The sequence below is a fragment of the Camarhynchus parvulus genome, chromosome 6 (genome assembly GCF_901933205.1).
Source record: "Camarhynchus parvulus chromosome 6, STF_HiC, whole genome shotgun sequence".
In the NCBI taxonomy this organism is placed as follows: domain Eukaryota; kingdom Metazoa; phylum Chordata; class Aves; order Passeriformes; family Thraupidae; genus Camarhynchus; species Camarhynchus parvulus.
In genome coordinates this window covers 2,984,128-3,007,399 of record NC_044576.1, presented here as the reverse complement: position 1 = coordinate 3,007,399, position 23,272 = coordinate 2,984,128, and the positions used below count along the sequence as shown (strand labels likewise).

General features: G+C 45.1%; 1 protein-coding gene across 5 annotated transcripts in view; it reads right to left on the bottom strand.

Moving 5' to 3' along the window:
- The window catches only part of MICU1 (mitochondrial calcium uptake 1), a 91,233-nt gene continuing 67,961 nt past the window's right edge, over positions 1-23,272 (bottom strand). For all 5 annotated transcript variants that reach the window (XM_030951003.1, XM_030951004.1, XM_030951005.1 and 2 more), the window contains 4 exons: positions 13,886-14,023; positions 8,685-8,793; positions 3,010-3,099; positions 1-715 (listed from right to left, as the gene is read on the bottom strand). In XM_030951003.1, the coding sequence (XP_030806863.1) occupies positions 552-715; positions 3,010-3,099; positions 8,685-8,793; positions 13,886-14,023 (501 nt within the window). In that variant the 3' untranslated portion in view covers positions 1-551. The remainder of the gene's footprint in view (positions 716-3,009; positions 3,100-8,684; positions 8,794-13,885; positions 14,024-23,272) is intronic.

Sequence of the window (23,272 nt, the reverse complement as noted above, 5' to 3'; positions counted from 1 at the left end):
TGCAGGGAGGAACATCTTTACAAGGAATTTTACAGAGGTCAGCCCCCAGCAAACCACACCTGCCAGCCCTTCCCAGTACAACTCCCCATTCAGGGAATCAGGGAGCTCCTGCAGCAGGAGGAGGCAGGAGAGCTGCACTGCTTTTAGCTGCCCTTCTGCAGCAGGTGCAGCACAGGGCTTTTGGCTGGCTGCAATCCTGGCCTGGGATCCAGGGAATCCAGGAATTGCCTGGCTTTTCTGAGGAGCAGGCTGAGAATCAAAAGAACCCCCCCATGCCATTTTTCATAGCATTAAATAAAGGTGATTTGGGGCCCAGCTGTGGAGCAGGGCACATCATGCCACGGAGGTGGTGCCAGTAAAAGTCCTTTCCTTGTTCCTGAGAGAGAGGAAGATGGAGGAGCCAGCAGCAAGCAAATTCAGCAGGTGTGGGTTTCTAACTTGGATTGCCAAAACCCTCCTGGCACAGCCAGCCTGGGCTCTCCAGAGCCTGGTGCCACCCTGCTGTGCCCAGGGGCTGATCCAGGGAATGGGGGTGCTCCTTGCCAACCCCACTACTGCTGCTTGGGAGCTGTGAAGTCCCAGGCTGTCTCCTGGGCACACTTCCACATGGCCCTCATGAGCCGCGTGAAGCCCATGTCCTTGGGCTTCTCCAGGCCACGCATCAGCCGCTGCTTCATGATGGCAACAAACTCCTTGTTGCTCAGCTCCCCATTCCCTACAAAAAGGAGGAAAAGCAATCAGAGACCCACCAGCAACCTCCTTGAAGTGATAACTTTAAAGGGCAGCAGCCATGAGTGTTCTTTCCTGCACAAACAGATCATATTTGGCTCCCACCTCCCAAAATATCCTGCTGAGCAAGGGTTCCCAAGCCACAGAGTTTAAATCCCAACCCCATGGATGTTTGCAGGAGGCAGAAAAGGAAATGCAAACTAAATGTCCCTGTCCTCCCAGGAAACACTGCTTTAAGTGGTTTGGGAAATTGTGGGTGCACAAATTTTCCTAATGGAGTAGAAGGGAAGATTTGTTGATCTGATGAATGAGGTTATGGAGAATGCAGCCACTGGGCAGCAAAATTCCAGCAAACTGTTAAGGGTTGAGCAAAATTCCCTCCAGTGCTGCAGGTTTTTAATGTCTGTAAACACTGAGGGAGTGAAAACAACAAAATAATAATAAAAAAGACGTCTGTGTCTGCTTTTCTACTTGTTTTCTTCCTTGGGGGACTTTTCTGGCAACCAGAGTCTTTCCCTCTAAAGATTTGCTATCAAAATATTTAGGAGATTCTCCTCTGAGAGAAGGCAAACAGGGAATATTTGGTTACACTTCAGCTCACTCTGATCTCCAGCCTGATCATCTGGCATGAAGATTGTATCACAACAGTGGTACTGAAGCACAGAGGAAAATAAAACAGGAGATGTGACCTTAGGGACGTGCAAAGGAGCAGGTGGGGCTGAAACCAAGAGGGGCAATAAGGAATAAATTAATTAAATGCATTTTAAAATGTTCATACTTATGCAACAGTGCTGCCACTCAGAGCTGCCAGATGCTGGTGACTCTGCTGGAGAAGCAGGGTGCCAGCCAGGACTCTGATTTTGGCTTGGCAGTTTTGGGCAAATGCAGAATTTCCTTCTTTCCAAGTCAGAATTGCTGTCACCTGGCAAAGACTCCAGTAACTCCCGCTAAATCAAGCCAGGAGTGCTTCAGTGTGACAACAACCACCCTGGGGCGCTCACAGCCTCTGCAAAGCCAGCTCCCAGCAGGGCACACAGCTGCTATTAATTAATTAAAAATTAAGCTGACATTTGTCTAGGACTTTGGAGATAAAGCCCCAGTCCGGCTCGTTTCCAACACTGGAGCACAACAGCTCATTCTGTTAGACCAACTGGATGGGAGAAAAGGAGCAAAGTGTGCACACCAAACCCTCCCATCTGTGCTCCAACATCGCCATCTCACAGGGTGGGGACCACTGGATACCCTTCCCAAAAGGGCAGGGGCAATGTAGGAAATGGATTTGTAGAGAATTCTCAAAGCCTGACAGAAGGTTTACACAGTGTGTGCATCTGCATGCAAACCCTGAGATAAGAAATGCTGACTTAAGAGAGAGAAATAGAGCTAGAAACAAGTTTCAAAGGATGGCCTTGTAAAAAAGACTGGATACTTTGAAGAAATAGAATTGTGAAAGATGCATTGTAGTAGGACCCATGAGGGGAGAATTTTAGATGCTTTAAGGCATGTCACATTCATATTTTCTGGGAAAATCCCTTCACCCAGGATTTTGCTCCTGGGAAGCTGAGAAGCCTCAGAGAAAAAGGGAAACAATAATTATCTTATTGCTTCTCCTGTGTTTTGCTGCTTTGGAATGTGTTTGGAGATTGTTTACCCACAGGTGATTATTTCATTGGTTTGATGTGAATTGTTTTGACTCATTGGTCAAACAGTGCCAAACTGTGTCGGACTCTGGAAAGAGTCATGAATTTTCATTATTATCTTTTTAGCCTTCTGTAAGTATCCTTTCTGTATTCTTTAGTATTTTATGATACTATATTATATTAAAGAATGCTCTACTAAACTTTAGTATAGTTTAGTATAGCATTCTTTAATATAATATAGCATCATAAAATAATAAATGAGCCTTCTGAGAACATGGAGTCAGATTCATCATTCCTTCCTGCCACGGGGCACCCCACAAATACAATAAAAGCATTTACAGCATGGTGTGGCAAAAGCTGATAGGCCAAGAAACACTTATAATGTAATTAGGAAATGGTTGGCTTCTGATTGTGATGGTGTGAATTATAACATCTGTATTGTCTCACCCTTCACATGAGACTGAAAATGGAGTAAAAGTTTTTAAATCACCTCTCAGTTGCCCCATCTCTGGGTCAGAAAAGGGCTCAATCCAACAGGGGATCACAGCAGCTCCATGGACACAGAGCACGGTGAAAGAACCATTTCGCCCCAGGTTTCCTGCCCTGGGCTCTCCCAGCCTGGCTGAGCTGGGCGCTCACTCACCGTCGCAGTCGAAGAGCGCGAACACCACGTCGCACACGTGGTCTGACAGCTCCACCTTGGCCACGGTCCTGGCCACCTGCTGCATGGTCACTGCAACACACGGAGGGGACAAGGTCACACAGGGGCCAACCACAGCAGGACCCTCCTGTTCCTCCGTGGAAACCAGCCTTGGTGTCCTCAGAGAGGCTGCAATGAGCTTGATCAACGAGGCAGCTCCTCCTGACAGCATTCCAAGGAATGCTGTCCTGTCACAGACATCTTCTATGAAAAATCTTTTTGCTAGGATCTTTTCTCCTAAGAAGCAGAGAAGCTTCAGCTTCTCCATGTTTTGCTACCTTAGAATGTGATTTGGAGAATTGTTCACTCAGCATGTGAAATTGTTTCTACTTGATGAGCAATCACAAGTCCAGCTGTGTTGAGACTCTAGTCAGTCACAAGACTTTATTATCATTGCTAACCTTCTGATGAAATCCTTTCTTCTTTCTTTAGTATCATTTTAATTTATCATTTCATTTTAATCTAATATATATAATAAAATAATAAATCAGCCCTCTGAAACATGGAGTCAAGGTTCTCATCTCTTCCCTCATCCTGGAATCTCTGCTAACACCACCACATTATCCAGCATTCAATTCTATCAAGCAGGGAATTCCAAAAACTGGGAATTCCAAAAACTGCTTTTCCTGTTGCAACCCAATAACTGCAGCACAAATCCACCCACCCTCCCACAGGGAGCAGACCAGATTAACCTTGCAATAAAATAAAGAGTTCTAAGGAATTATTTCCCTTTTCTCCCCAGACTGGCAGCAGAGAAGCAAGGAGGAGTTTTATTCCCCACCTTTAGAAAATTCCATCCAATTCAAGGAGCTATCAATCTGGAAGGGTTAGGCAGTTGATTTTGCTGCACAAATGGGAAAAGAAAAGCCCCCTCACTAGGTTGGTGTGAGTGTATTTAAAGTTAAATTGCTTCTCTACAAAGCCTGACCCAAGGAAATGCCATCCACAGCAAGTGGGATCAATGTTTAGCTGTGGAACAAGGGAAAGGAGGGAAGTGGTGCATCACAAAACCAGACTGAAACCACAAACAGCTTCTGCTTTCCTCCACAGTATCCTTATGGGCTTCTGCACCCCCAGTCTTTCAGGAATTTTGGAAAGTTAAATGTGTCAGAAAGGAAGAAATACTAATCCAATATATTGTAACTGGATTAATTACAAACTGCATAAAATATTTCTAATGGGATTTTTTCATTGATGATTACTTTACTGGTACCTTCCACCCCGTTTCTGCTCCACTGAGGGAAATCTGGGGTTTTCTGAGAGGAATTCACAGCCACCATCAGGTCCTTTTCCCCATAAAACCTCTCCTATTACTAAATAATGCAGGAGAAAATTGAAATGATGCATTGTATATATGTAAAACATATATAATCTCAAGTAGGACCCTGCTTTTCCCACATAATTATGCTTTTTGAGTGAAATTCCTTTTCTCCATGAGTGATGTAGCTCCAGTCAGCAGATATTACTTTGTATTTCCTCAGACAGCAACACCAAATTTCATTTAATTTACTGTAAATGTAAAACTTCTCTCAAGTTTCTTCACCTTGGTGCCATTCTCCCCTCCTGGTGCCCTAGGTACCCTATGGCTGTAGCCTTACATGTAAAAAAAGTTAGAATGATTTCTTCATCACAGAATTCCAGAATGGTTTGGCTTGTAAGGGCCTTAGAGCTCATCCAGTGCCACCCCTGCCATGGGCAGGGACACCTTCCACTGTCCCAGGCTGCTCCAAGCCCCATCCAGCCTGGCCTTGGGCACTGCCAGGGATCCAGGGGCAGCCCCAGCTGCTCTGGGCACCCTGTGCCAGGGCCTGCCCACCCTGCCAGGGAACAATTTTTCCCTAACACCAAATCAAAATCTCCCTTTCAATTTAAAACATTGCCCCCTGTCCTAATTCCTTTAAAGTTATGTTTTTCCGCTGAGATTTTCCCCACTCCTTCCATCCCTGCAGAGAGTCTCCTGATCCTTCTCCTCCTGTTTGTTTTTCACAGCCACAGTTTTCCCAGCTGCAACTTGCACTCATGGCCAGCAGCTCCTGCTTCCTCTCTTATTGATCCAACTGCACAAGTGTCAGCTCCATCCCATCGTTCCTGCTTGATGCCAGAATGACTCCACAGGGGCTGCAGGACTGTGCTGTGCTGGTTTTTAAGGAATCAAAAGGAGGAGGGAAGGAGTCTCTGCTTTCACACCCACACACATGCTCCAGACCACAAGGTAGCTCAGGGAGGCGAATAAAATTGAAGCAAACCTGCTGGAATAATTTCTTTACCATGAAATGGAATAGGTGCTGTCTGGGGAACATCTCTTAAAGCCTGGCCAGGTTTGGAGTTCTGGGATAGAAATTCTCCTGGATTTCATATCATCAAAAATGAGTTCCACATTTCTATCTTGAAAAGCTTCTAAAATTTCATGCATTGGTATCTCCCACTGGTTCCTTTAATGAGCCATCTGAGTGATTTTATGCAAGTTTAGAGTCTGACACAGTTATCCTTTTTTTCCACTCTGATTCCCAGAAGTGCACTGTGAGCAATGCCTCACCGAGTGCTGCTCCAGGCCAGGGCCTCAGCAGATGGCAAACTTCACTTTTCCCTCCAGCTTGGGATTAATCACACATGTGGCCAAAAGAATGGACAGCTGGGCTGCTGCCTTTGTTTTCCAAATGGCACTGGGGGTGATGGGAGCAGGGCTCCCTGCCCTGGGCCATTCCAGGATGGAAAGGCAGGACACACATGTGGTTTGGGCTCCCAGAAATCAGCCTCACGTTGATGCACACGTTTCACTTCAGGGCTCCCAGTTGGAAATGTTGGATGCTATCACTGGCAGCATAGCTCCCAAAATCTATTTCTCTTTTTACAAATCATTTGCATGAGTATGTGCTGGAACACCCATCCAGAAAGAGATGGATAAGCCTTGTGCAATCCTGTGTGCACAGCACATTTGCCTTGCTCTTCTCAAACTGCAGAAGCTGTTTTGACATCAAAGGCAGCATGACAGAAAGTCACAGAGATCGGGGAGAAAAAATGCAGAGCTCCCAGAGCAGAGCAGAGCTGTTGGTGCAATATCTACAGCCAGAAATGTGGAAAGAAAGGAGATTCCTTGGAGACACCCCAAACCTGACTGCAGGGGATCCTGTTGGACACCAGGGATCCCTCCCAGCTCCCAGCACTGCCATTACTGCAGAGGAGCACTCCAAGCTGTGCTTCCAGCGGGGCTGACTTCTCCCATCCCTCTCCAAGGCAAAGCAAGCAGCAGTTCCATGGCTGCATTCCAGCTCACCTCTGCCCCTTCCTGACTCCCTGTCCACTCTGCAGCCATTTCAAGCAGCATTATTCCAATAAAGTGATTTTCCACGAATCTCTCTGGGGCTCCAGCCCTGCTCCAAGCCACAGATCAGTGGGATCAGCTGTCTCCCTGTGCTTTGGCCCATCCATGCCTTGCCCCAAACCCCACAGGAGTTATCCCACAGCTCCCTGCTGGCAGCAGGGCTGCACACAGCGCCAGGAAAAGTGCAATTCACACCCTCCTAAAAGGGGAAAAAGCACCAAATTCAGTTCCTGTCCTGCTTCCAGCTGTGAGCCCAGGCTGGGGGAAGTCTCCTAAGGAATGCTTGTGATTTAGGAGAATGACAGCTATTATGTTGCTGAGAAAATGAAAGATGGGCTAACAAATAATCCGGGTGTTTTTAAATGGGTCATTAAAATACAGGTTTATGATCCTTTTTAGAAGAAGAAGAGACTTTAATTCAGCACAGAAAACAGGCTGTCAGGCTCTGGCTGTTTGGTAGCAGTCATTTTTTCCCCTCTGAAACTTTAAACAGCCCTTTTAAAATCATCATAATGTTTGCTGCATTGTTAACAGCAAATTATTACACATACTAACCTCTTCCTAGTCCCCATCCCAGTGTAATTTTTACTTTGTTAGTTTGTAACCAGCAACCTTGTGAAAGCTTCACTTCTGGGAGGGCACACCCCATTTATGGTTTATTTAAATCCGATCCCGCCCAAGGAAGGTTCCCTTACCCAGCCCAGCACTCCCAGCTCAGTGGCTGCACAAGCTCAGTAATGGCACATAATTAAACAGCAATCACACTGATTTACCAACTGCACACAGACCTAAATTCTGTGAAAATATATATTCCATGACAGGACAAATGCTAATTTCCTGTAGGCACTGAGTAAATTTGATTTGCTGGGCTATCACCTCCCCTGGGATGCTACAGAAAGGGCTCAGAGCAGCAGCAGCACACCCAGACTTGGTATTTTACTTTTAAATGAAGGAAAATCCTATCAGGTTCTTTTAAGTCCTAAGGTAATGATGTTCTAAACCAAAGAGTACAGATGATTTTCCCCCCAAAAATTTAAGATGAGAAGGGCTGCTGACACACACAAGAAGAGATGTGACACATTTGTTTCCCTCTGTAATTCCACTGCCCCCAAACCTATTAATGCCTTAATATTCCCACAACAGCAGCAGTTGGAATAGCTGACTTCCAAAATGTTTAATTCTGCAGCTGCCTACATGAGTCAGCTTTAACTTTGTAGTAGACAAGAGTTTCCACTTAGCCTAAAATTCTTTTAATGAGTTTGCCATCTTTATTTTATATCCTCAGTCTGTTAAAAAAAATCCCTCTTAAAAAAAACCCAAAGACCAAAGCACTTGTGACAGATCCTGGCAGCAGAGTGAGACTTGGTTTGAAATATATTTTGGGGATTTTTTGCCTTTTTTTAAAATCAGTGTATCAGATCTAAGAACAAACCTGAGACAGACCAGCTGAGAAAAGGAAACATGATGAGAAGGAGAAGGATATGGATTGGTCTGATCAATAAACCACATTATTACCAAGGTCCCCAGGAAACACCAGCTCTGAGGTTTATTCAGCCCACTCCTCTGGACTGTGGGTTATCTGAAATTGAGTCTCTGGACAGACTTTAATGCTCAGTCTGGGACCTCAGTGGTGTTCCAGTGCTCCCCCTCTTTCCCTCCAGCACTCCCAGGAGCTCCAAGGGTGTTTGCCACTGTTTGGCTTCCCAATCAGAAATGCAGCATCCAGCCCTTATTTTTAGGCAAAGTCTATGACTTTTGAGTACAGCTGAAACAAAACCAGGGTTGATCAGCTCCTACCCCCAGCCCCACTGCTGCTGTGCCTCTGCCATGTGATCAGAGACCTCCACAGAAGATAACTCTGCAGGAATTCTTTTACATTCATTTTTGAAGTCCTTTGTATAAGGAGGAAAAAAGGTCACTTCAGAAGATGGGGATGAAGAGGAAACAGTGGTATCCCTGGGGTCTGGAAGCACAGCCTGTGGCACACTCATTGCCTCTGCACTCAGCAGAAAGGTCCCTCTGAAGGTACCACCATGAAATCACTGCTTCCTCATCCATTCAGGCTACACATGCCAGCCTTGCTTCTCCCTCTACCTAAAACCATGGGAGTACAAAACCTGAAATCCCTCTTTATGGATGTAGTGAACCAAGCACCTATTACAGAGAGGAAGTGCAATTTGGGTACATTTTTAACCTGTCAGCCTGGCCTTGTCTGACACCTTCCCAGCTCCAAACCACAGCATGAGTTGTGCTCCCTCAGGCTTTCAGCACCTGAACACCCCACAGGTTTCAGTACCTTTATCAAGAGAAGCTCCAGCCATGTGGTAGAAGCTCAAAGCCGTGTCCACATCATTTATGTTCTTCAGAAAAGTGAAGAAGTTCTCCACCTCCTCAAAAGTCAGCCCCTAGGACAGAGAAAAGACACTCACATGGTGATGGGACAGAGATCATGGACACTCCTGGAAATGTCACAGTCACTCACTGGCCCAAAGCTGCAGCCAGAAGAGAATTCATCTGCACACTGCAAAAACTCAGCCTTGGCACCTGGGGATGTGTGGGTTGTGATCTGTACTTTTGTTCCCCTCCTGGCCCCACCAGTCCCACAAAGGGAAGGGACTGAAAACCATTTCCCAGGTGAGCAGACCTCAGATGCAGGAGACCACTGCAAATAGGTGAATTGATAAATTGATTTGAAGCCTGCACACTTGCAATGGCAATATCAAACAGTCCATGTTTGATATTTTGATTTGATATTTTGATATATTGATATTCTCAGTAACCTTTCCTGGTTACTGAGAATTTCAGACTTTCTGTGCTGACAGACACGGACCCCCAAGAAAACATTACATTTAACCTGAAGCCATAGAAAAGGCTTCCAAAATTAAATGATAAAACTAAGATTACAGGTGTGTAGTTTGAATAAAAGTGTGTAATATCACATAGTAAAAAACTTAGAGTTTAAGATTTTAAAATACAGTAATATATATAGAGCAAAATAAAAATTTTAGAGCAGAAGCTAGTCCTTCTTCTTCACCTTCTTCTTAATGAGTTTAAGTAATGTTGTGTAGTTAGATAAAAAAGTCTGCATTGCAAGTCACAAGTAGTTAGTTATTGACTTAAAAGTAAAAATAATTTAAGTGTCATTTCTTAATTAAACAGTTTATCTTTAAAAGACCTTGTAGAGAGAGAGAGATACATCTCCACTTTGTAATTTGTTAGTAAAGTGCTGTAGAACTCAGGGTTTGTGAGACTGTACCATAAATAAGAACTAATAAACACATGAATCCAAACAAGAAACACCAACTCACACACTTAATCCCAACCCTAACAAAAAAAAGATTAAAAACTCAACAAGCCCATGCACTGTAAGGTCTCTCCCAAGAGATTCAGGGGTCCCTGGGGGAATCCAGGTCTTCCCCAGTGTGGCAGAAGGTGACACTGAAGCACAGAAGTGTCCCAGTTGGCTTTGCTGCTGGAGGCAGGATCCCTGCCTGCTCCACCTACCTGGGCCAGGTGCTCAGTGAGAGCCACACTGTGGGATAGTCATGGAAAAACATCCTGAGATCCCCAGGAGAAGAACTGCTGATGAGCACAGCTCTGAACCCCACCTGGTTACACTGCACCTGATTTTATCACCCTGTGCAGCTCCAGCACCACCACAGCACTGCTGGGGATGCCTTGAGAAGCTGAGCTAGAACAGAGGCCAGACAGAGTTAAAGAATAAAGCAGGGATTTATTAAAAGGATCTCCTCCATGGATCCACCTTGGGCAGCACAGAGCCCAGCCAGGGCTGCACCCAAGATGAACCAAAATGGGCACAAAATAGACACCCAGTCACGGGGTCTGTCACTGTGATCAGTTCTGCTCCATTTGCATATTGGAGTTAATTGTCCAATTCCAGCTTTAGCCCATGCAGTCCCATCCTGCTGTTTTTCTCTCTTCAGCCCACGTTGTTTGTGCTCTTGGGCCTGAGATTTGGATCATTTGTCCTTGGTGCCCAGCTAGAGCAGGAATTGTTTTGTCTCCCTGCTCTGTGCACAGAGCTCACCATCCCCTTAATGTGAAGCCCAGACCCACACACTAAAGCAGCACAGAATCTGAAAAATATAAAAGCTAAAACCTGAGGCATCAGTGGGACAGGAGCTGGAGCCTCCAACTCCAGCAGAGCCATGGCAGGGAGCCAAGGGAGGAGGTGAATCATCACCACAGTAATAACCACTCAGACTCCCTCTCTGGGACACATAAATCAGCTTGTCAAGAGAGTTCAGCTCCAGGCTCCTCCTATCCTGCCTGGCATGACAGATTAATAGAGCAAGATATTAAAAATCCAAACTGCAGAACACAGCCCAGCTCCAGGACCTGGATGTGTTCAGCAGGTACTGTCAAATACAAATTTACACAATCTGCTGTAACTCTGCTCAAACAACTTCTAATCAGGGAAGAAGCCACCAATTTTTGAAAGAAAAAGAACATTTTTAAGGTCTTTCCATACAGACATTTGCAGCTTGTTCCTATCTTTGCTGTAAGGGAGTATGTGGCCCTGCACTGATGATCTGTGTGTGCACTGACATGTGCAACAGCAGCTCTGTCAGCCCTGGACTCATGGATCTGGGCCAAAAAGGATGAGATGGCAAAATGGGAGAGCACATGTGGACAGCAGAGCTGACTGAAGAGAGAAATCCCTGGTGACTCTGCAGGGAGCTTTCCTTGAATGTCTGCCTGCTCCTCTTCCTGAGGGGAACACGAGGATGTACAGCAGAATTAAATTAAATACTGTCCTAGGGAAAAAATAATCCAGTGAATCAGGTACTTCTGCAGGAAGCAATGCAAAGATCCCTCTGCTTTGTACAATGGTTCTACAAGAGAAAACATCTTTGCAATTATCATGATGCCTCCCTGCCAGAGCAGGGCACTGGGAGTGTGGAAAGCCTGGAGGAACCACGAGGTGTGTGGCCACTTCCAGGCCAGCAGAAGACACTGTGCTGTGATCTGCCTGCTCTGTCTGGGACATCTGGGGGTTGCAGTGTTCTAAGCAAAGAGCCATAAACCTTGCATTTTCCTGGGATTCCCAAAATGGCATTTGCCAAGGCCAAGCAACACTGCTGTCTGTGCATAATGGGGCCCTGTTTGGAATCCTGCAATGGTTTGGGTGGGAAGGGACCTCAAAGCCCATCTCATGGGCAGGGACACCTTCCACTATCCCAGGTTGCCCCCCCAGCCTGCCCTCTGTGGTCCTTTCACCAGCTGAAAAAAACAAAAGCAGTGACACAAGTGTATCCTACAAATTGTGGCATTCACATGGACAAACCCACTGAATGTCTGTAGCAAGAATACCATCAGTGTTAGGAAATTTCTTTTTTTTTTTTGAGGAATCCTATAGGTGAGGCTGGCATCAATGTTAACTCTGTTCCAGCTACCAAAATAAAATAAAAATCAGAGACTGGGACAGCCTCAGGCAAGCCAACAGATGAATGATCACATCTTTCAAGGCATTTGTAGCTCCAGCTGTTCATTCATAATCAGCTGAATCCCTCCACCACCCCAAGTAATCCTCACAAAACATAAACAGGGAGATTCCAGAAGCACTTACCTGCTTGTAACACAACAGCTCAAACATCTCCTGCAAAAATGAGGGCTTTTCACCTGGGAACCCAGGTTCAGCCAGGAATTCCACCTCACTGCCAGCCCCTGCTAATACCCCAGCCAGCCCTTGAAGCACATGTGGGAGATGACATGAATCCCTGGTTTCTGAAGAGACAGCTTGGTTTTCCAGCACTTAGAGGGGCATAAACCAAATAATACATTGCTTGTGAATATTGCTGATGACTCAGGTCCTTCTTACCAGGAGAAAAGCAGCTGTGTAAGTACAACTTGGGGAGGAGACTCATAAGCAATGTTAGACAAAACACAGGGAGGCAGCTCTGCTGAATAGGCAAAGTTCACCTACCCAGGGTAAGATGGGATTTTTCCTCAAGGAAAAAAAATAATGAAAGCCGATTAGCAGTAAATAGAAGAAAACTTATCACTCTCAAAAGCAGGAATGAAGAGTAACAGCCTTGGAAAACAGCTAAAGATTAGATTAAACCCAGAGTTTTATGGTTTTGGATGCTGCCAGGGTTGCCTTGTGCAGTCAAGGTAATTGCACCAGACAAAGAAGACAAGGTTTGGCAGATTCCAAAAGAAAGCTCTCTCAAAAGAACTGCACTTCCAAGGGAAAGCCTTGTCGGGTGAGTTTGGGACAGTTCTGGGCATTTCACCCTCACCAGTGTAGGCAATCATGAATTTTTCACCATTTGTGCTCCTTACAATTTTTTTTTTTTGTCCTATTGCCCATTTTCTCTCCTTGAAAGTCCTTGGAATAAAGGAAGATAAAGATTTGCTGTGAATCTGGTTGGCTGTAAATAGAAAGACAATCTGGCTGATTTGGAGATGAGGAATAAGGTAAGAACAAGAAGTTCTTCCTCTGGCACAGATGTCAGGGTCTTGGCTTACACATGAAAGGAAGAAAACATCTGCTGTAGGAAACCTTCCAAAATAAATTCCTTTGCCTCTTTTCTCACACAGCCAGCTACTGTTCAGTAATATCTTTACACACACACACATACACATATATCTATATATATATATAAAACCCAAAAATCACAGCAATAAGAATCAACAATTTGCAAACTTCAAAAGCAGAGCTGATATTTTTCTATTAGACACATATTGCATCTAAGCACTTTTTTCTGGAGAAATCAAATGATTCCTGCTAATGTAGGAATCCCATTAAGGAACAAAAAGAGCTGCAGACCCTGGTCAGAACTTGTGTTTTATAACACACTTGGCACCTAAACCAGTTAAGAAATAAACTCTGGTTCTGATGTTAGAAGAAAGCAGCTCTAAAACAGCCAGCCAAAGACCTTCCATCCATTCTCACTTTGATGAATTGCTTGTTTATATCCCAGTTAATAAAAGAACATTCTGGCTTAATAAAAGAACATCCATTACAGGGGCAGATGTAAAATTCTAATGCTCAATAATTTCTCAGCCCATACTTGCCTTACCTGATAAAGCACATCCTGTGGTATGGATATCTTATTCCAAGGACTCTCACTGAATTAATGAGTGTAGGGTCTGCAAACTTACTCCTCTCTAAATTGTGAGTAATTTTTCCCAGAAGTTAATTACTAAGTAATAAACTGCCTGCTCACAGCAGCTAACGAATCCAAGGTCGAGCCAGGAACTGGGAGCACGGCTTCAGTGTTTGTCCTGGCTCCAGACCCTGGGTGCCATTCAGCAAATTGAATTTTTAAAATTACAGCATCTATTTCCATAAGGAACAAACCTACAGGCTGCACTGGACACCAACCACTGCACTCCCAGCTCTTCCCTCTCCCCCATGGCTCAGCACGGAGTGGACACTTTTCCAAAGAGGATGGGGATTGCTTAACTCACTTCTCAGCCCAGCCTGGGGCTGGGAGAAATTTTCCCAAATTTTCCATGAATGCCACTGACCTCTCCATCCTGGAAGTGCTTCTTGAGCTGCTTGAGCATGACAGTGAGCTTCTTGGACTGCACCCCGCTGTAGGCCAGCAGCATGCTCCCGAACTGCCGCTCCGTGATCCGCCCCTCCACCGGGTCGTGCCTCTCGAACTGCGAGGGAAGGCAACAGGGAGGTGAAAACCAGGAGCAGCACAAAGCTCCACCTCGGGTGGGAAGCATAAAAAAGGTACCATAGAGAATTAACATTGCAGGAAACTCTGGTGAAGGAGAAGTGCTGATGGGTTCCAGCATCTGCTTTCCTCAGGATTGTCTCTCCACATTTGCCCTACGTGCAATTCCTTGGACAGCTCTTGGGAGAAGCCTCTGTTGGAGTCCTGGATGCTGAGAATTTTAGACTTTCTCTACTAACAGAGTCTAACCCCCAAGAGAACACTGCATTTCACAGAATTCACAGAGTCACAAGGTTGGAAGAGACCCCCAAGATCATTGAGTCCAACCCAGCCCTGACACCTCAACTAAACCCTGGCACCCAGTGCCACATCCAGGCTGTTTGTAAACACATCCAGGGATGGTAACTCCACCACCTCCCCTGGCAGTTCTTTATCACCCTTTCTGTAAAAAACATTTTCCTAATATCCAACCTATATTTCCCTTGGTGCAGCTTGAGGCTGTGTCCTCTGGTTCTGTCAGTGCCGCCTGGAAAAAGAGCCCAACCCCACCTGAGCACAGGCACCTTTCAGGTGAGTTTTCATTTGACTTGAAGCTGTAGAGAAAGCTCCCAAAATTGACTGATAGCACTAAGATTATGAGTGTGTTGTTTAATTAGAAGTGTGTAATATCACAGAGTAGAAAACCTAGAGTTTAGAATTTTAAAATGTAACAATATATGAGACAAAATAAAAGTTAAAAGACAGTAGCTAGTTGCTCTTCTTCACCTTCTTCTTCATAAGTTTAAGTAATATTTGGTAATTAAACAAAAAAGTCCACTTTGTGGACTTCAAGTAATTAGTTATTAAATTACAATAAATTAGTTATTAAATTAAAAAATTTAAAAACCCCAAAAATTAAATTTAAAAATTCAAAATAATTTAAGTGTAATTTCTTAATTAAACAGTTTAACCTTAAAAAAACTTATATAAAAATTAAATATTTTATAACTTATTAATAAAATACTATAAAAATAACAACTTATAAATAAAAATAATAAACATCTAAATATAAATACGAAATACCATCTCAAGCACTTAATCCTAACTTTAACAGAAGTTAAAAAAAACCCCAAAACCAAAACAAACCCACCAAAACCCAACACTTAATGGTGCCCCAGTATGAGGACACTTGTTGAGGTCAGAACCTCCTGAAGAAATAGAGAACGTGCAGCTGTGAGCTGGAAAGAAAAAATCCCCAGGGAAAAGAAAGAAGAAAAAAGAAGAAAAAAGAAGTCAGAAATCCCTCCCAGTTTTATCCCACAGGAGTGGGCTAATGAGTGGCTGCTCTAAACAGGGACAGTGGTTAATAAACCAAAGAGAAGTCCTGCAAAGGTCTTCTAATTTTACTCTTCTCTGCTCCAAGGACCAGTGTCCCAGCAAGGGAAGGTTCATGGATGTCTCCAGACTTCACCTTCCCCAAGTTCTCCTCATCCTCAGACCCTTCCAGACCCTGACTCTTACAAATGCTGCTGTGAGGCCCCTGCAGAACTTCCAAAAAGCCCTTTTGAGAAGGGCAGAGAAGGTTTTCTCCAGTAATCCATCTCTCCTGCAGTGGTTTGTCTCCTGGCTTGCACTGCAGGGGAGGAGGGAAGAGCCATTCCCCAGCTTGGGAAGGTGCTGGCTGGGAGCACCAGCTCTGAATAATGAGAATTTCATCCTTTCCTCTTCCTCTGTGGATCTGCCAGCATCAACATCAGACCTCACCCAGCTTCACAGGTCTCAGCACTTGGGATAGATTATATCCCTCCAAATTTACCAGGAAACACAACACCAACACTCCAGCTGATCACAAGGCAGGAGATGACATTTAACAACAAAACGAATTTTTAAACTCACGGGGAACAACTTGGTACCAGTGACTGACATTCTGCTGCCTGCTGAGTCAACCATTCCAGCCTCAGCTGCTCTTCAGTGCTAATAAATTATTAATTATTACCACATCAACCAGATTTTGGCTGTGGGAAACCAAGGGATTCCTGATAAGTGGAGCACCAAGGCTGGAGGGATTTGTATGGGTGACTCTGGCAGGAGGCAGATCCCAAATGGAGAAATTCTGCTCCTCAGCCTCCTTGTGCTTTCACCTGTGTGGCCCACACAGTTTTGGGGGGAAAACGGTGATTTTTACTGTCATCTGATCCAGGCCTTGGGGATCACTCATGATGCAAAACATGGGCCTCTCCTGTGCTGGGGAAAGGAGAGGGAAAACTCATTTTTGGAAATGTTCTTCATTAAAAAGCAGAAGTAGTAGTTTCTGCCATGCTTGAAGAATGCAAAGAAAATACCCCTGGGACACAAAAATTTTCCATCAGTGCTGCTTTTGAAGCTTTCTTCTGCTGTAATACTCCTAATTTCATCCCCAAAGCCACAAATCAGCATTTTTCTACCAACAGCCTTAAAACACCCCAGGTTTTAGCAGAGCTTTAGGTAGAATCTTTAATTAAAGACTAGGAAATGGGTCCAAATAGCTCAGATCAACCTCCTCAGTGGTGACTATGCCCAGAAAATCTCAAGTTGGTGTCTAAAGCCCATCAGCCCCCTCTCCCCCTGCCCTGCACTCAGGATCAAGCATTGGGCAGCTCCATGGAGGAACACAAGCAAGCAGAGCTCCCTGCAGATGGGGAAATAAAGAACCAGCTCTTTGCAGGTTTTTTGGAACGAAACTTTCAGATTGTGGTCAGTTTTGCAGCACCATTTGCAAAAAAGACCAGGAAGGAAAAAATGAAATACTTTTCATCTTCATTCTTCTACTGATACACCACACAGCTGCTCACAAGAAATAAAAAAAACTATGGAATCTATGCTGCTTATTATTTATCTCATTTTAAAATGAACATTTCTAACATTAAACCAGGACACTCAGATGCCCGCTGTCATGTACAGCCAGGTCAGCCCAGAAAGGGGCTGGGAAGTGAGAGCTGGTCCACATCCATTCCCAAATTCCAATAGAACCACCAGACGAACTGAGCAAAAGCAACAGCAGCACAGTGAGGGATAAAGAAAGTTCAAATCTTGCCTCCAAGCTGCTGTCAGATGCATTTAAATTAATTACAGAAGGGATAAGCAGGCCATGTCATTTAAAGAGAAATTTCAGGTAGGGAATTCTGTTTATTTTTTTCTGCTATGTCAGAGATTGTGTTGATCCATAACGAAAGTGGGCTCCAAAGGATTTGTGAGTGGAAACTTATTGATTTCTGATGAAAGAAAAAAGCCCCAGGTACCCCTGACACCCCCTTTCCTGGGAGCAGAGGTACCTCCTGCTCCTCTACCCTCTGGAATGTCTCCTAGCCAAACACAACTCAGCACTTGGAAATGCAGGAGGGTGCAAAGCCTACAGGAATTTGTCATTCAGTGCTCAATACACAGCCTACAAACACTGTTAAGTGTTAAAATCCTCTGGGTATTTGAAAAAGCAGGAAAAATATTGCCCATTCCCAGGTAATCACAATGATCTGCCCTCAGGCACAGGATGATACTGTACAGGTTATTTTTGTGTTCACTGGGGGGGAAACAACCCCACACCCTCCAGGGAGGGGCTGCAGGGCACAGCACACTGGGGTTTATTACAGCTAACAAATCCTCTGACAGCCTTTTGCCCTTTATGGATCTCAAGAAGGAAAGCAGGGCCAAAGCACAGCTCACCAGGCATCATCCAGAGGGGGATGGAGCAGCTCCTGCTCCCAACAGGACAAACAGAGGACAGGGGGTGCTACCCCATCCCAAAATCACACCCACAATCAGCCAGCGAGTCCAAAACCTCCGGAGCAGCTTCCACCGGCAGCCACTTGGTGCCAGCAGTGGATTCTGCATCTGCACCAGGCAAGGAGAAGGGGACAGAATGCTGGCCAGGGTTCTTCCTGCAGGCCAGGACACCTGAGGTGCTGAAGAAATCAGCTTGAAATATAAAAAGGCTTGAAAGAATTTTGAAATTCATTCAGAGCCAACGTGATGTGAAAGGAAATCCGAGGTGTTTATGGAACAGCTCAGCAGGAACTGTAGGGACAGGACAGGAGGGAATGGCTTCAAACTAAAATAAGGGAGGTTTAGATGGGATATTGGGAAGGAATTGTTCCCTGGCAGGGTGGGCAGGCCCTGGCACAGGGTGCCCAGAGCAGCTGGGGCTGCCCCTGCATCCCTGGCAGTGCCCAAGGCCAAGTTGGACAGGGCTTGGAGCCGCCTGGGATGGTGGAAGGTGTCCCTGCCATGGCAGGGGTGGGATGGGATGGGCTTTAAGGTCCCTTCCAACCCAAACCATTCTGGAATCCTGTGGGAGGGGAAGAAAGCAGCAGAAATGGGGTGCAGCCCTTGACTTCACCAGCTTTGCTGGCCCAGTCCCTGTAGCCAGTCCAAACACACAGCAGGGTGCTCCCTGTTTGGTTTTTTTTTTTGTTATTTAAAAGATTACCTATAACCTTACACACATGTTAAATAGCCCCAAACTCCCCCCAAACCTGACAGAATGAGCATACTCCTCCTCTTCTATAAGATGAAATTCCCAGATTTGTTCAAACAACCCCACTCTCCTTCCTTCTGAGAGAAAAGCTTTCTCACATGAGGAGAGCAGAGGACAAATAAGCAATTTCCCTGCTTCTACATCTCCTTAATTGCACAACTTTATGGAAAGGCAATACAAGGAGCCATCATAAAACAACAGACCCATAATATCTTTTCTTCCTTGCTTCATTGTTTTTCCCCTCCACTAACTCAATCCATCTTCCCCTGCAGGAAATCAAATCCCAGGCTCTGAGGAGCATCCAGCCCAAAGCAACTCAGAGACACCACCATGAGAAACATCCTGGTGGAAAAATCCAAACCAACTCAGAGACACCATGAGAAACATCCTGGTGGAAAAATCCAAACCAACTCAGAGATACCATGAGAAACATCCTGGTGGAGAAATAAAACCTGCTGGAAGTTCCTAAATGCAGACTTTGGTGTCTTTCCATCTCTCCCTCTGCCAGCAAGGCTCACCAGTGGGAAATGAAGCAGCTCCCATGGCCTCAGAAAAAGGCCAAGTTTGGGCACCACACACTTCTCAGGGGAAGGTTTCTCCTCCCAGCTACCTCTCCTTCCTCCTCAATAAATTTTTCATAATCAATAGTGTTTATAGGGAAAGATTCTACCTAAAACTCCAGTGCTACCATCTATGGGAAATGGATTTGTAGAGAATTTTCAAAGTTTGACAGAAGGTTTATTTACATAGTATGTATTTGTATGTAAACTTTGAGATAAGAAATGCTGACTTAGAAATGCCATGGAATAGCACAGACATTGTTGAGAGAGAAATGGAACTAGAAATAAGTTTTAAGGATGGTTTTGTAAATAAGATTAGATACTTTGGAGAAATAGAACTGTGAAAGATGCACTGCAGTAGGACTTCTGAGGGGTAATTTTAGATGATTTGTTTTAAGGCATTTACAGCATGGTGTGGTAGAAGTTGATAGGTTAAATGTTTATAATGTATTGTAATTAGAAAATAGTTGGCTTTTAATTGTGATGATGTGAATTATAACATCTGTATTGTTTTACTCTTTACACAAGACTGAAAATAAAAGGTTTTAAAACGTTTCTTGGTTGTTTTATTTCTGAGTTCTCAGTTGCCCCATCTCTGTGTCAAAAAACCCAACAAATATCCTCTTTAACCAGAGAAGGGGAGTTTAAAAATCTGCTTCAAAAAGGAGGAGCAGTGTTTTGTGATTGCTGCCACCAGACCCAAGTGGGCCCAAGAGAGCAGCCCCTGCTCTGCAGCTGGGGAGGGGACACCACAGCCCCAGAGAGGGCTCAGCAGCACCAGACAACCACGAGTGCCTGGCAAAACCTCCCAAAGAAAAGTGGGATAAATTGATTTTCCCCTCCTTCCTAAGCTGGCATTTCTGGGCTGGACACATACTGGTGGCTTGTGTCTCCTGCTTTGTTTGCTGAAGAAGAAAATGGCTGAAATAACCTCCAGGCCCCTGCACTTGGCACAGGCACAGACATTTGGGATCCACCAAATCCCATCGTTTCAGGAGGGAAACACCCAGCTGTAACTGGAGCCAGCACCATGAAAACACAGCTCAGACTTTTCCTAAAGCAATGCCAAGAGGATATACTTCCCATCCTCTTCAAACACTCACATTAGTTAAATATCCAGCTGTATTTTAGCAGGCTCCTAAATTTCCAGGAAGGTTTCCCCTAAAAACCAATCAAACAGATGATGTATTCCCCGCAACCTCAAAGCAAGGATCTTAAATAAATAAATGTATGTGTGCCACATTCCTAATTGAGACAGCAAAGAGAAATACATCTTCAAGGACATTTGGATGGGGAGAGAAGTGTTGAGGGATGATCTCTGAGCTTTCTGCAGGTTAAAAAAAAAAACATCCACAGGAGAAATCTTGCTAATACTAATTCTGTCAGGTTTAGGGGTAGTGGGAAAAGGTGACCTGTTCTCAGAGTTGCTCTGTGCATAATAAGGAATCAAAAGGGTCTGGGAAATAATGATCTGTAGGGTAATACTCAGATTCATAATATATGACCCTTTAAAGTGGTATTTGCTCAAAGCTTTATTTGACAGGCTGTAATACATTATTTATCTGCAAACTACTGCAGCACTGGCTCTGTTTACTGTTCTGGAGAAGGAGGCTGCCAGGATCTCTTGTCAAGTTGCATATACAACCATGACAGGAAGAAAAAGAAAGGAGAAAACACTATATATCTCCCTAAATCCCAGCAACCTCGTCCATCCAAAAAAATTTAGTGTATTTGTGAGTGAGCTGAAGTGTTTGCACAGGCACTGAATTACTGCCAGAAGAAAAGAAAGGGAAAAGTTTCTAAAGGCTTTTTGTTTGGGAAGATTGAAGATTTAAAATACTCATTTTTTGGGGGGGTGGGGGATAATTATGCTGAAAGGTTTCTTCTGTGGACATGGATCTAAAGCACTGGCTTTTGCAAGATGAAGCTCAGCCTGCTCTGGACACAGCCTACAGAGCCCCTGGGTGTAATTATTGCTTTATTTGGTAAAACCCACCCAAAGACACAGCTCTAAAGATGTTCAGAGCTGCCAAAGCAGGGGGAATGAAAATGGGCAGGAGGAAATGCCAAACCCAGCCTGGACCATTGCTTCTTTTTTACCTTAAAAATAATAAAAGAAATGAAAGAAATGGGAGCTATTTTCACATGAGAAAAATCCAATCTTCCAAACGCTCTCCCTGTTCACACTTTCCCCTCTCTGCCTAAGTGAATATGTAGCAGCCAGGTTAAAAATGTCCATCTGTCAGCAGCAGTGCAATCCCAGCAGACCTGATGTTGGAGAGAAGCTTTGGAGATTTCATTGACCTTGGCAAACCACTGCTGCCTGCAAGGGGGAAAAATTCATTGCCATCACCAGCCACTTGTTCTGCTTTAATGAGCAATTAAAAAAGGTTATGTAAAGATGGCTGCACCTGAACTTCAGCCCCATGAATGAAAATATCTTCCTGCAGGCTCTGAGCAGATCAGCATTTTGAAATTCTGGGCAGTGAGGGAATGACAGGAAGGAAACCTGAAGAAAAGGAATCAGTAATGCTAAGGAAAAAGGACATGTTGATAAATTAAAGGGATGCAGAGGGGGAAGAGCTGAGCAATCTCCTCCCATGTCTGCTCTCCAGACCTGGCTCTGTTGCTGCCATCCCTGCCCTTGACAATGGCTCCTGGTGCCATGGAACACAGCAGTTTTTCTGTTCTGCATGCTCCCCGAATAAGAGGAAAGTTCAGAAGCAGAACAAACTCCCAACCCCCCTGCAGGAAAACACACAGGACAGCGGAGCTGCAAGAACCCGAGTGAAGCCATTACTCTGAAAAATCCCAATATCTAAGTCTCCATGGAACTGCTGTGCACAGTTTTATTAAGAAATACAGCTCCCTCACTGCCTGTTAAGAGTTCACATTGTTTTCTGCTTGACCTTGGTGTTCAATTCTCCAAGAAGAACAAGTTTTCAGGAGTTTAATTCAGCCTAGCAGGGAACAGGGTCCTGCTTCCATGTTCCTCCCACATCAGCAGAAGCAAAGCCAGGGCTGCAGCACAGCCAGCAAGGTGTGGAGCTGCAGAACAGCTCTGAATTCAGAGCCTGGAAGGGGAGAAAGAGCAAGAGGACTGAGTGTTTGTTCATCCAGCAGCAGGAGGAGGCACAGGTCAGGTACCTGCTACAAGAACATGCTCACACAGACATCCCCAGTCTCTTGCCCCCCAGCTTTTGCTGCTCCCTGCTGTTGGCTAACTTGGTTGTGCACACATCAACAAGAGCATCTATGCTAAAGAGCTGACATTTCCTAATTTATGGACTCTGATACCAACCTCCACACACTCCTGTGGCAAGGTAATGAATGCAAAGAGCACTCCTGGGATTTTATTTGCAGGGGTCCCCACACAAGGCTCTGCTGCACTGCAGGAGCTCAGCAGTGGATTTACACACCCCTCATAAACCAAAGGAGCCTGTTGGTACAGAGCAAAGCCTTCCACTGCTGCTAATGATGCAATAAATAGAAATTCCAATAAAACCCTCCACAGCTTCCCCTGCAGAGCCACTGCATCAACCAGGCTGAAGTCACCTGGTTCTAACACAAGCAAGGCAGTTCTCTCCCCAGGGGGGTGCTCCATGAAGCATCCATCCCAAACAAGAGGATGCCACAGCTGCTCCTCTGTGTCCCAGCCATGCCCACAAGCAGCTGCAGCACATGAACTGCCACACACACCCTGCCAGCCTCACTGGCACACTCCTGGGACCACTGGATATTTTGGTGACCAGTGACAGACCCAAGAGAACAGCCTGAAGTTGTGGCAGGAGAAGTTTAGGCTGGATATTGGGCAAAGGTTCTTCCCCCAGAGGGTGGTCAGGCATTGAACAGCTTCCCAAGGAATGGGCATTGCCCCAAGGCTGCCAGAGCTCCAGGAGTGTTTGGATAATGCTCTCAGGCACAGGGTGGGATTGCTGGGGTGTCCTGGGCAGGGCTCAATGATCCCTGTGGGTCCCTTCCCACCCAGGACATTCTGTCATTTTACAACTGACATGCAGTTGCTCAGTATGCTCTTATAATCCTGAGGCCCCCAAAACCACCCCACAGACTCTTTCAGAGTGAGGCACTGGGAGGGTTTGATTTCTCTGGCACAAGTTTCCTCACCTGGACTAGGGAGGAATCAGTTAGGAACAGCATTTATGGCATCTTCTGACTGAGG